Genomic DNA, 13,682 nt, shown 5'->3' with positions numbered 1-13,682 from the left:
AAGCTTCTTTTCTAGTATGTGCTGTCTTTATGAAAGGCAAATTTTTATTATTAACTACTTCTACCTATGATTTGGGAAAAACCTGTAAAATCAGGGAATTTTATTTCATTGAAAACTCGGGAAACTTTATTTTCTCAGAAACATTTAAAAAAATTTTACAGCTACAAAGATAACATTTAAAATATATTTGTTTTATATTTTTGTTAGCTTAATTCTGTATTATAAATTTGTCACCTCAACAAAAATAGGGTCTGAACTTTAAATAGCCTTGCCCTAACCATGTTTTTGATTAAACAATATAACACTATCTTTTTAAAAAATGGGAAATCATATCCTTATAGGTATACCTACCATGCTTCTTGATGTTTTTGATGATGTTTAGTGTGCGATAATATGTTTTTGATATAAAAAATGTATGGTTCTGAGTGTGTGTGTGTGTTTGTTTTGTTTTCTTTATGTGGTTTGTGTGTTTTAGACAAGAGGCGACTAAAAAATTGTGTGATGATGCAGTTTATTAAAATATATTTAAATTTAATATAATTTTTGATTCATCCTTTAGAGAATCTTGCAAACTTGTTTTAAAGTGGAAGTTTCTGAAGTTTAAAGCAGGCTTCTTTATTTGCAAATTATTATTGTTTGTTTGGCTTCAAAACGTTATCAGTTTAAAAGGTAGGGCAAAGAAAAGTATTTGATTTAAATATTTTATCTTTCCTTTCTCAATTGCAATATTCTGAGGATGTTACTTTTTTTAAGGATGTGATGTATATAACTTTTTTGAAATTTACAATGGCTGTTTATTATTTCCTTTTTTTTGTAGCATAATGTGAGACTATGAAAGTAATATGAATACAGTAGAGAATATTCTCACAAGTGATCAGTACCCAATACTTCCATTTGTGTTCTCAAACTTAAGTGCAAAGCAGCTTTGCGTTGTATCGCAAGTATGTAGCACGTGGAATAAAGAAGCTCAAAGAGAACGCGAACGCAGAGGAACATGGGATGGTCGTTTGTTTGATGATGATATAGTATGTATAAATTACAGATCCTTTAAAATATATTCAGAAAGCTATTCAATAATTGTTTTTTACAAAATACCATAACTTTAGAGGAAATTTTCTGACTTTTTTTTTAAATTATATAGTTTAATTATGTAGTTTATAAATTCAACCAAAGTTCGTTACCATAGGTAATAAGGGTTTCTTAAATTCTTCACAAAGGTTTTTTTATGCTTTTATATTTCATTTTTATAACTTACATGAACTGTAATGGTAGAAATTTTTGTTTTTTGTCTTTTTGCACAACATACAGACAAATTTTCCTTATTTTTTAAATCAGGTTTTAAAAATGCATTATTTAAGTGAATTTGGTCAAATTTAAATTTGGTCAAACTGTACAAATGTCATTTAAACAAATAAAAGATTAAATCTGCTTAGTATATGCCGGGTGTAAAATAGGGACATGATGGCAGTAAAATGGGATAATTCTGATAATAAGATAATAAGGAAGTGATATCTTTATCTGTTTTTTTCTTTCTTTTATTTTGCAAAAAGTCCTCATATTTGTGTGTAATTAGTTTTAAGTTTTTGTGTATTTTAAGGATACAAGCTGCAGAACTTACTTTAATCAGATACCAATCATTCCTTCATTTGTAATATCATTGTCGCAATGTAAACATCATAATCAACTGAGATCTGCCTTGCCTAAGAATTGTTGTACTATTATGGCTAATGTTGATGGTGCCATTGGTAGAAAAATAAACCAACAGAAAAGTCATGAAATTGAAGAAGCCGATGCTCTTTCACTGCTGTGTTTAAAAACTTCAAATAACCTTCGGTATAAAACTTTCAGTTTGGATGGAAACGAAATAAAAGCCATCAGAAAAAAACAGAGCTCATTCTTTTCAGCCATTGATTTTAATGTGTGTAACCTGCAAAATGGTGTCATATACCTGATTGCAAAAATGCTGAATGACAAAGTTATTGGAGATCTTATAGGATCCATTAACAAGGTTAGAAAAAACGAATTTTTAGAAACTAATTATTATCTATTATATGGGCATTTTTTCATTATATGGGTATTTTTTTATAATAAATTTTATATAATTTTATAATAAGAAAAAATGATTTATTTATTTTTAAATTTGAGAAATTACCTTTTCCCTTTGACTGCCAGAATTAATTTGCTATAATCAATCAATTATAATGGAAAATAAGTATTTGTGCTCATTCTTGCTAAAATCTACACGAATTTATCGAAAAAAAGCCAAGCTGGTGATTTTTAAATGCAAAAACATTCTAAGACAAGATAGTGTTAAAAAGTTCATAACTTAATAAAAAATCATCTATGCTTTGCAGGACATTAATGGCAAAAATGTTGTCGTTCTTGGTGGCCAGTGTCGTAAACTTCAATTTAACAGTATCGAGAAGAAAGTGGTTGGCTTCATTCTGCATGGCGAACACCTAAGACCCTATTTATATGTGCATAAAACTAATTCGGAACAAGAGTTAGAAACTTTTTTAACAGAACTAAAAGAAAAAACACAGGCTCAGAAAGCTGCAATAAATGTAAAGCAAAGCTTAATGCTAATGGTATCATGTATCGGTCGTGGAGAAAAGTTTTATGAACGAACCAATGTCGAATGTGATATAATCGATAAAGTGTTCCCAGGTTTGCAAGTTTTCGGCTTCTTTGGTTTAGGTGAGATTGCATACGATTCATCGAGCGAAAGTTCAAATTGTAAATGTGCTTTCACATACGTGTCAGTTTTTTGTCTCCTACAGTTTCTTTAACGATACATTTTTGTATATGGATTGACTTTCAGTTTTATGAAGTATATTGATACTAAGTATTGTGTTTTTAATATAAATATTATTGAAAGCATTTTTTTCCGTGTTTTTTTTATTCTTACGATTGACTTTAATCATTAAGTCTAAACTTGCATTCAGACGGATTCAGATGCTATTAGAACATGGTATGTAAACAAAGCTATTTTATATTACATCAAATGTTATTTTTTCTTATATAAACACAATCTAGACTGGGGTTTATTTAAGGAATATGTTTCTGTACAAAGTTAACAAAATGAGATGGAACTTGCTTTTGAAACTTGCTTCACTTTCTTCTATAAGTAACTGATATATATGTATAGGAACACAGACGATTTAATATCGATGTAATGGTGTCAATTTTCAAAATATTTCATGAGTTTTGGTGATTCAGAAAACATTTTTGCTTTACTGTATTTTGAGAGATATTATTGCTATTTTTTTACCAATCTTTCAACAATTTTTTAAGTAGTTAATTTCTTTATTCAGGGGATGATATTTCATGAAAGATTATTATTAAAAAATAAATTTCTAGAGGATTTTTACTCACAAAGAATGTTTATTTATTTAAAAGAAGATGTTTAATGTCCTGGTAAAATAACTTTGTAGCCATTGTTGTTGTTGTTGTTGTTGTTGTTGTTTATTTTATTTACATCAGACTATACATGTAAACATCTTACTGTTTATAAAATACAAAAACATTACAAATAAAAAAATTACATTTATAAAGATATATTGTTTTACTTAAAGAAGAAAGTAGTCAATGTTTAACCCTATTTGGAATGGGGAGGGCTTAAATTGCATGCAGCAAATTCAGATTTTAATATCTTCTGGATTACTTGTTCAATTGTTATCAAACTTTGTGACTATAATATTTTTATGACTGGTATCTGTTGATAACTTACTAGAAAGAAAGAAAAAACATTCTAACAAACTCTCTAAAATGGAAAATGCTATTAACTCAAATCAAATGACCACATGAACATAAATATTTTGGCTAAGTTTCGCTACCCGTCGAATCCGTTTCCCCTGATTTTTACAGTTCTACTCCGATCTAAGAAATCTATCAGATTTTTCAAATTTTTTTGCGCAAAAAACAAAAAATTTTCCAAACTCGATTTTAATAGGTTGATTTTGGCCTTAATTCTAAAATTTAACAATAATTTCACACACAAAATGGTGACGTCAGCAAAAAATAATTATGTTATTTTATTTTTTGTCTCATACTACAAATTGACCAAACTTTATGTAACTCTATTAGAATATAGACAGCATGCATTTTATCCTCCACAAGGCCAACAAAAAACCATACCAAATAGGGTTAAATAGGTATAACGGTGTGACGAAGAAAAATATTATGTATTTTCACATAAGTTTCATGACATTGATTTATTTTTTTATTTATATTGAGGTAATACAATGGTATTGTAAAACTATTTTAAGAATCTCTTGTTTATTTCGCAAAATGTATATAACTCGCAAACGAAATATTCCAGAAAACTATTTATATCGTTTTTATCTGTTTTTCACCTTTTAAAAAGAATACCGTTCTGCAGACATTTGGCCAAAACGATATGACTTTATTAACTCTTATAATATGCAAACTTTTCATTCCCCCAAACTTCCCCAAAACTTAATATCGCAAAATGAAGATAAAGTTTTAACACAAGATAGTTAACGAGAAAAAGTGGGGTGAAGTATATTTGACATTTGTAAGAAATATTGTGATGTATTATTCAAATGACACTGTTTACAATACTTTTCTATCTAGGAATAAAAATGCAATTAGAACAATATCAGTCCATCTGATGAGAGGATGGACCAGGAAAGTAAGAAGTTTTCGAAGTACAGGCTGTGGTGTACGAAGCCATCAGAAGCAACTAAACATGACGTAAGTATTAATGCAAGTTTCTTTAAGTGGAAGATAAAATACACCGTTGCGTTGTCCAACTTTGCTTACTCACTTAAATTTCAGCAAGTTTGAATCTCTCTTTTAGAGGCTAGCGTGTTACTTCTAGTTCAAGGTTCTTTTAGAACGAATTAAATTTTAGAATTTTTCGGAAACGCTAGAAAAATTGATTGCCTTGCCATAAAGATGAAAAAGAACATTATCTTCTATTTTCCTACTTCACAATACATGGTTAGTAATCAAGAAAACTCTCTTTTTTTAAATTTAGATTTTAGGATTATATATTTTTTCTGCTGAAACCTAACTTGCAATAATTGTACATCTACCTGCGAATCAATTTATAACTACAATAATGCAATAAAATTGTGTAAAACCAAATGTTCCCTTCCAGATAAAAAATCCCTTATACACTGAAGTCCTCCTTCTGCTGTTAATTGTTAGTTATAACTTGGTATTTGATTTTACTTCTATCCTTTTATAGCTTTCTAATGAAAGTGACAATGTAAATGACGAGTCATCAAATCCACCTGTCCTGTCACGGTCTCTGTCATGTAACTCAAATGAAGTGGAAGAAGAGAGCGTATGTACTTTATGTTTGTCTATTCGTTCGTTCGTTCGTTCGTTCGTTCGTTCGTTCGTTCGTTCGTTCGTTCGTTCGTTCGTTCGTTCGTTCGTTCGTTCGTTCGTTCGTTCGTTCGTTCGTTCGTTCGTTCGTTCGTTCGTTCGTTCGTTCGTTTGTTCGTTCGTTCGTTCGTTCGTTCGTTCGTTCGTTTTGGTATCACCAGCAGCATTTTTTATGAAACAAACTGTGACTCTTCTTTTTAGCAAACTAAATTTCTTTCACTGTTTGGTTTGGTCACTCTTGAAACAGGAGAAAGTATGTTTCATGTTTTTCATTATTTTAACTTTTTTGTTTGTTTGTTTACTTTAAGTTTTTTACCTACATGCCTACTCAACTCCCTCGTATCCAAATTCCTAATTTAGAAAATATGCCACAAGTAAATTTCAACCTTAGTTTAGCACGCAAATTTTATTTTAGAAATCAAAAAGAAGTCATTGGAACGTAAAAAACGTTCATGTTCATCACCTCATTTGCTTTCTTTGATATTACAAGCTGAAAAGCAGGTATTTTTATATTTTATAATATTTCTATAACTGTTAGGGTTCTTATATTAAAAACAAAACATAGGGTAATTGTGTTATAGGGTAATTTAGCATTATACGCTTTTATAAACAAGTTTTATATTAGGATTTTATTTTAACCCGAATTTGCTTGGCTTTTTTTACGCATATAGCTCTTGACGGCACTTTCGTGACGTCATCGGAAACTCGACATTTATCTAAAATACCATTGTCTGCTTAAAGGTACTGTCCGATTAAAAAACAATATCTTTTCTTTTGTTTTATTAAGTATCAAAAATAACGAAGATTGCACTCTTAAACAACAAAGATTTATCCAATACTTAGCACCATCGTTTGTTTGTTTTGATCTTGCTGCACTAGCCTACCATCTTCACGAACTTTCAAACGCGGCAAAAGGACTGGGTCAATTCATTATTCAGCACATTTTTGCTTGTGACGTAGTTACCTGGCTTCTTATTAGGCGAACCCCCCCGACTTGCACATCGAACGACTAAATGTTTATTTATATTTTTTTCCTTTGTTTAAAAAAGTTCTTCATGAAGATAGCAATGAATGAAAATAATTCGCAGGTTCTAGGATTTCAATTCGAGCCGGAAAGAACAGCGAATGATGAGCTAGTTCCGACTTTTCAAGACGTAGACGAACATAACATTGGAAACCTTGTTGCACCTACTCCTAAATGTGAGAGGATGCCCTCTGAAGTGTAGAATGTTTTTGCTGTCACGAGACAGACTCTCAGTCTTTTTCAGGAATATTTGAGTAGGTGTGCGATGATTCGCACGTGTAAATCAAGTAACGCGTGCGATGTAAAACGCACGTGCAAAGAATGTTACGCCTGCGATACGGGCTCCGAGGTTATTTTTGTTGCGCATTCATTTTGCGGTAGAAAAGTGGGGGACGTTTTAAATCGTGAACCCCAAACACGATGATCGAGCGTCTACTGGTATAGCGACTCTCTCAATCTTAACTTCCTTTTCTACATGTCCGAAATAGTATGCATGACTATACTGTCATTTTTATATTTATTGTTTATTTTTCACAAGCAAATAGGCAAAAATATGCTTTGTTTTCAAATTAAAAAAAAATCTTTATCCACGTGGCTTAAATAAAACTTCAAAATTCATTCAAAAAGTTCAGCTACACTTTAACAAAATTTTTACAGAAAAAAATTTATACCGCCCGTGGGTTTCGGTTTTACAGGCATAAAGAAAAAATCCATTAAATTCGGACCTGCTATGGTTTCCAATTATTTTGTCAAATGAAGAAATTATCTACAATTAAATCCATGATAAAATGTCTATTCCGCCTGTAAGTGCAGTTTTGCAGACTTGCTTCATCCGTGCTCCGTCGGCGTTCACCTCCGCATTAGTTAAGAACCGCATGGCTGGATTTCTTGTGTAAGACCTGGTTACCAACGACGAAGGGGCCAGGCAAAAGAGATTTATGTCTACGTAGTTCTTTTAACTAAGTCAGGAGTCGGTGAATTAGCTAGGATGGTCAGGTTGGCGATGAATAGGCTTGCTCGTGGATTAAAAGGACCAGGACTATTCAATAATTTCTGAGATCTAAAAGTGTCCGACCAATACGGAAATCTATCGGACGTTTTGTCTGACGACTGTCCAAAAATTAATTCGAGGGCTGCCATCGCACGCTACATCGCACGCTACAAAATGGATTTTATAGGTTGATTTTGAAAACTCAATATTTATTTTTCAGGCGTGCGATTAATCACACGCCTGAAACGATTTAGGCGTGTGCCAGGGCGTGCGCGTGCGATCGCACGCCTCTCCTGAAAAAGACTGGACTCTATTAAATATTTTCAATTACATGGTATAAAAGTTTCTACTCCTTCATAAGTAATTCTTAGATGCGAGTGTGATTGAGTAATATTGTAATATTTTTCAGATAAAAAATGTATTACGGAACACGAAGAATTCCGAGCGGTGGTTTTATTGAAGAGTACGCTGTGACCATCTTTGGTGGCACTCCATGACAGAGAGTTTCGAACGACCACCTAGTTACCAGCCCCTACTCACCTCCTTAACATCCTTTTCTTTCCTCCGTTCAGATATTTCTCTGACTTTTGGTTTTTCCTTATACGGAAGATTTTTTTTTGGATCCTTGAGCAGCGAAAAAAAAATTTTATCCTGTTTTTTTCGACTGTTGTTAGTGGAATTCACAACAGCGCACCACGACATTATTCTGCCTCTCAACCTTACTGAATGTGCGATCTGAGTCTAATCTCTCTGTGGCGGGACATCTAGTGAAGAGGAAACTAATTTTTAATTATTGATTGGTTGTCTTTAGAGTAGCTGAAACAACTATGCAACCCTAAGGCTAAAGTCATATTGAACTTCAAGTTTTATTAGCGAAAGCTTCTTACTTAGGTTCGTACAGAATTAGCACAGTGTGTGTTTACCTTAAGGTCTAGACACATCTCTCGCCTTCGATTTTTTAATTCCATATGAATAATTCATAAAAAGCGGTCTTTCACAATTCAGGGGGTAAAATTACCATAATTTTTAAACATATAATAAAATATCAGCCCTGGCCCACGTTTTATCTATTTTGGGCAGTTCAGCGCGCTCCAGGTAAATACGTCACACGCGACATATTATTTCAGCCTCGCTTTAGTGCCTATCATCCGCCATCCATATAAACAATCGAAGCGAGAGACCGCATGCTTTTTTGTAAACAAGAATGAGATATTGTTCAGTTGGTGTAAGGAAAGAAAACAAATAATTATTTAATTATTTTATAGAAATTAGTTCCAAATAAGAATTTTTTGTCAAAATTATAGTTGATTTTTAATCGGACAGTACCTTTAAACTTCAATTACATTAGTTCCAGAACGAATTTTAACAGTCTGTTTTAAGTTCCTGAGAGTTAAGTCACAGTTATTTACATACCTTCCGGTTGTTATATCTTTCGGATAATAAGATGCCCGATTTTCTGGTAAAATCCGAGAAAATCATAAAATGGAAATAACCACGTGTCATAAATATATAGAACGATGATGAGTTGTAATCATGATCCCTTTGACAGTTATTATATTTAAGGGGTAGTTTCCGGTAATTGGCAATATTTATGGTTCTGGAAGGTATAGGGCCTAAAAATTGGCAGCAAACGTCTAATAGAAAAGTCAGAAATTGAAAGCTGCAGTTGTAAATTGACAGGACTTGCTGAAAAATGTTTTTGGAACGCCAAATGAGCTCCATAGGCTCAGAACAAAATCCTTCAAAGTTAAGGATTATTTAAAATGAAGAAAAAGTGTGTGTGTTTTTATATACTGGTAAGAAGGAAATAAATTTATAAGGTTTCAAAGAAAGATGTTTGTAAGGAAATTCGAACAAAGGTTAATTCTTCAGTTAACGGTTAAGTGAATCTTCTACCAGAAACTAATAAACAATTCTTATCACTAAAAACAAGATATATTACAATCAAACATTCTAGGACTTAGATGGAAATGATCCACCGGCAGTTAAAACTCGTAAAAAGAAAAGCGATGAAACTAAAAAGAAAAAAGGTACAAGATCTGTCATTCTTTCCCTCAAAATCATCAGTCAGTGAAAACTTTATTTTACCAGGCTAACCAACTTTTTCATAAGCTTTTAAAATGTCACACTCAATATGCAATCAAAGGAGAATTCTAAGGCCAGTTTAATAGTCCTTCTTTGTTTATAAACAGACCGACAGATTTCTTAATTTTCGACTTTATGAGGACATCGTTAACAGGACACTATTGGTGCTGGTTTATACATATTCTACTTACGTGTTATGTACCAAACACCGCCGGGCAAGGCTACTTTACTTTAAGAAGATTAATACTTTTTAGTGGTTGTAGATATCGAGAAAAATTTATATTCCCTCCTCTTGCATAAAGATTCCTCTTATCTTTCCTTCTTTGTTCTAATATGACGAATATTGTATTTATATCCGCTATAAAATAAGCTTTTTTGCCAAGGAATGAGGCTGGGTTTGAATTAAAAGTTAAGCAACCGCTAAGAATACCAGTTGGTTAGCAAATGTAAAACTCAAATCATATAAACTTTGAATGTTACGTTAAGCAACTTTTTAGCAAATTAATTTAAATTTTGACCATAGCAACTGAGACTGGTAGTAACCGTTTGTTGGTGCTGTCATGTAATTGCATTTCACCTGGAAGGAATTGTTATTTTGCTTATAGCAACTTTTTTAATAGCGTTTATCTTTTGATACTCATTTTAGAGAAATTAAAGCCAGTGACAGCACCTACTTCAACACCTCAAGCTGTTTCTTTGTCAGAGCAAAAAATCGTCACTATTCAATCGACTGGTTTTGAGGTGAGATTATGTTATCCTGTAGTTTTTTTCTTTGAATGTTATTACCACATCTGAAAATACTAAATGTATTGATTCGGGCATGAAGAAGTTGTATTGTTGACATTTGGATTTATGGATTTTTCATCTTTCTACAAGTTGATAAGATAACACATACTGACTGACCAGTACACATGGAACTCCCCCACGTCAATATTTGAGGTGATCAGAAAGACAATTAGAATTCTCAACACATTTTATGATCCTGTTGAAGTGCAATGTTATCGGTGTAAGAAGAATATTGTCTTTGTTCATCATCATCAATAACCACAACACTAATTGTTGTTATCTCCATAGAACATTAAAATCTTCTCATTCGCAAAAAATTAATTAAGTTTGTTGACCTTGAGACATTTCGCGAATCGAATCAAAAAGTGAATAATTGTCTGAATTTTTTGCTTTAAAAAAATTATTCATTGCATTTTACCGTTAATATTTATTTGTTATTTATTCTTATTTATCTCTTAATTGTAAACATTTATATATGTTGTCAGTGTTATCACCTAAAGCGAAGGACTCGCAAAACCGAAAGCCCAACAGTGTGACTTGACTTATATTGTCCCTTCTATTCTGGCCCAAAAAATGTATTTTTTGTTCAAAAGTTATTGCGATCAATAGAAAATGGTGTTTTTTTATTTAGGATGGTATTGAAGATTATCATGAAGAATTATGCCACAAGTGTAGTAATGTTGGAGAATTATTACTGTGTGATACATGTCCGTTAGTGTTTCACTTGGAATGTGCACAGATGACAGAAATACCTTCTGGAAAATGGTTCTGTAAAAAATGCGAGGTTTGTCTCTTTAAACATTTGCTTTTGTTAGCTTGTCTATCAGTCCTTTAATTCTATCCGTCCTCCCATGACATAATACGCGACTACATTGGACCTTATTCAAAATGATTCTTCTATTTGACGCCGTTTACATGAGAATTGAAATTTCACACAGTAATGAAAATTGCAACTGTTCATATAATTTTGCACTTCGGGTTGAATTTAATTACAGGGGTGCCACGCTAAAGACCAAATCTTTCATATTCGTGACTTAAGTGCGCGCACCTATCGAAAACCGCATTTCGTGTTTACATGGAAATCTTGCACCGGTCTGAAAGTTCACTTTGTCAATTTGATATCTTATCGTAGGCATTGTGAAGTGACTTGCTTTTTTCACGTGGTTTCTTGTGTAGACAATTTTGAAGAGTTGGAATTTCCATAACACTAACGGATACGGGAAGAAATTTTCACAGAATTTCTCCTAGGTTTAATTTTGCAGATCGCTTTTTTTTCAATTTTATACCATACAAATATTTCCTCAGTAGATGTAGTTAGTTTATTTAATGGCTAGTTAGTGTTGATTTCATTTTTTAAGAGGGTACGTTTTTGTCCTTTTCAGGAAAAAATTCACGATTTGCAATTTCCGGAATTTTCGTCGGAGACCATTCAACAGCAATTTGAAGGTTTGTTTGTTTCTATGTTTTTTTCTTTTGTTCTTAAAAGGTAATGTTTAAGTGAACCATTGTTAAAGCACTAGATTTTTTTTTCTATGTGTGGCGATCACAATATATATATTAAGAAAAGGAGATTTCTTTCTCTTGATTCAGACTTTCAACGTCAGAGAAGCGTTCAATTAAAAGAAGCTTTTATATTGAGAAGTGAAAAAGCAGATTTACTTCGGAAGATAAATGAAATGAACGCTCTTTTAAAGGTTGGTTTCTATGATTTTTACCTATTACCGTGTTCTTTTTTATTTGTTATTTATTCTAAAAAATAACCTTTAAAGCAAAGAAGAACTTGAAAATACCATCATTTAAATCGAGCTTTTAAGGTTTCCTTCACAAAAACTATATTTCTCAATAAATATAGTACAATACCGTATTTCTCCGCGTATAGACCGTAAGGATTTTTTTGGTAGACTTTTTGTGTGGGAGCTTACTCATTTCGCAAAATTTCTTTACTCCTTTCTTAACTCATATAATCAAATTTTTTGACCGTTAATAAATAATAATTTCTGGCTACCTCAAAGCACTAACGCAAGGTGTAAATTATCTTTGCAACATGATTTTTTAACTTTCCAAATTTAGATGTGTTTTTGTTGCTGTTAATGTTCTGTCAGGTCACCTGTAATTAACTTCTGTTTTATACACGCAGTTTAAAACACCTCTATTCACACTCATTCTCTCTTCACACTGTATTTTATAAAGTATTGATAAACTTTAAAATAGAATTATATGTGGGTTAACAAAAAGGTTGACAGTGATAAAAAAAACATCCCAGCACGAAGATTATTAACAGCTTATTTTCCATGTGGTCTCCCTTTTAAAAAGAAAAAATGACCGACACTTCCTTTTTGCGTTAAAAGAGGTGCTTGTTTTCGCAACGAGTGATTATCATAGTAAACTAGTTGTTAACCAACGACGAGTATTATTATCAAAGACTAGTTATTAGCCCGGAGACAAATCCACGAAATTTTGATCGTCGTACGTGTTTCCTGCTTCGTTGTTTCGTTCATCCTTGTTCGCCATTTTGAACAGACAGATAATAAGTATTATTAGCATAGAAGAGAAGTCGAACTATTTGTTTTAATTGTAAGGAGGTGTTGAAAACAATCCTTTTGTGATTTAAATCAATTTCTTTCTTGGATTGAAAAAAAAGGAAGGAATGTCGTGTGGAAATCCTATACTTCGTAGTTTTTGATCCGAAATAACTGTTGTGTAAGTGCCACAAAGTTGCAAACACGCGAACAAAATTCTAGCCGGTGGAAAGAATTCCAATGTAAAATATGGTTTACTTCTCCAATTGTGCAGAAAAAGTGCTCACGTTATTAATAATTATTTTTAACTGGAACTGCAAAAAAATATGAAAGTATAAAAACGAGTTCAAGTTTGAAAACACTGATTTTATGAAATTGTATGAAACGTAAAAGTCAATAAAAACTACTATTTTTGATTTATTTTATCTTTTAAAAAGAACTTTAGCCTGTTGGAACTAGCTACTGGTGAGCAAATAGTTCTCAACACCGACTAACTTATAACTTCCGTAACCGCTAGACTGGTATCCTTCCGTGCTTCACTAGTCTCGGTAGTAAAAACGGCGACAAAAAAAGGAGCCCATTTTTAAGTTCTATCGGCTAAAGCCGTAGAACAAAAATGATTCGATTTCTTTATTTAAGCACACTTTCCTCCGGTTCTGACCTGACTTCCATTATTTTTTTTATTTTATTGTTTATTTGTGAATTTTGTATTTACTATTTTATTTCTTTCTCTTTTTTTCTTTTTAGAGTAAGAATGAGCTTGAAAAAACATATTTGACTAAGATAGAGAGCAAACAGCTACTATTGAACAGCATAGATGTATTTATGGCTGATATTGTGTAAATTATTTTTTTATAAAGATAACGATAAAACAAAACTTCGAATGTGGCCGTCTTTTTAAAAAAACAAAATCTCCTGC

At 32.1% G+C, this 13,682-nt stretch overlaps 2 protein-coding genes across 2 annotated transcripts; both read left to right on the top strand.

The window, feature by feature from the left end:
* Positions 1-360: 360 nt before the first annotated feature.
* LOC130662441 (uncharacterized) lies at positions 361-4,328 on the top strand. Its single transcript, XM_057461316.1, has 4 exons — positions 361-669; positions 818-1,025; positions 1,598-2,008; positions 2,355-4,328. The coding sequence occupies exons 2-4, from the start codon at positions 843-845 to the stop codon at positions 2,787-2,789; spliced, it is 1,029 nt and encodes a 342-aa protein (XP_057317299.1). The 5' UTR covers positions 361-669; positions 818-842; the 3' UTR covers positions 2,790-4,328.
* Positions 4,329-4,572: 244 nt separating this feature from the next.
* On the top strand, positions 4,573-13,647 carry LOC130662442 (PHD finger protein 21A-like). The gene is made up of 10 exons (XM_057461317.1): positions 4,573-4,716; positions 5,216-5,314; positions 5,560-5,611; positions 5,774-5,859; positions 9,331-9,403; positions 10,105-10,199; positions 10,876-11,028; positions 11,627-11,690; positions 11,835-11,938; positions 13,511-13,647. Exons 1-10 carry the CDS (start codon positions 4,642-4,644, stop codon positions 13,604-13,606), a joined length of 897 nt encoding a protein of 298 aa, XP_057317300.1. The 5' UTR covers positions 4,573-4,641; the 3' UTR covers positions 13,607-13,647.
* Positions 13,648-13,682: the final 35 nt, after the last annotated feature.

The sequence above is a fragment of the Hydractinia symbiolongicarpus genome, chromosome 10 (assembly GCF_029227915.1).
Source record: "Hydractinia symbiolongicarpus strain clone_291-10 chromosome 10, HSymV2.1, whole genome shotgun sequence".
NCBI classification, from domain to species: domain Eukaryota; kingdom Metazoa; phylum Cnidaria; class Hydrozoa; order Anthoathecata; family Hydractiniidae; genus Hydractinia; species Hydractinia symbiolongicarpus.
The sequence above is the reverse complement of the archived record's forward strand: the minus strand, read 5'-3'. Positions and strand labels throughout refer to the sequence as shown.

Excerpts from the sequence above, each read along its gene's own strand:
- LOC130662442 (XM_057461317.1), top strand. The coding sequence starts at position 4,642 with ATGGACCAGGAAAGTAAGAAGTTTTCGAAGTACAGGCTGTGGTGTACG. Across the intron at positions 4,717-5,215 it reads CAGAAGCAACTAAACATGAC|CTTTCTAATGAAAGTGACAA; the intron begins GTAAGTATTAAT and ends ATCCTTTTATAG. Across the intron at positions 5,860-9,330 it reads TATTACAAGCTGAAAAGCAG|GACTTAGATGGAAATGATCC; the intron begins GTATTTTTATAT and ends CAAACATTCTAG.
- LOC130662441 (XM_057461316.1), top strand. The coding sequence starts at position 843 with ATGAATACAGTAGAGAATATTCTCACAAGTGATCAGTACCCAATACTT. Across the intron at positions 1,026-1,597 it reads GTTTGTTTGATGATGATATA|GATACAAGCTGCAGAACTTA; the intron begins GTATGTATAAAT and ends GTGTATTTTAAG. Across the intron at positions 2,009-2,354 it reads TTATAGGATCCATTAACAAG|GACATTAATGGCAAAAATGT; the intron begins GTTAGAAAAAAC and ends TATGCTTTGCAG.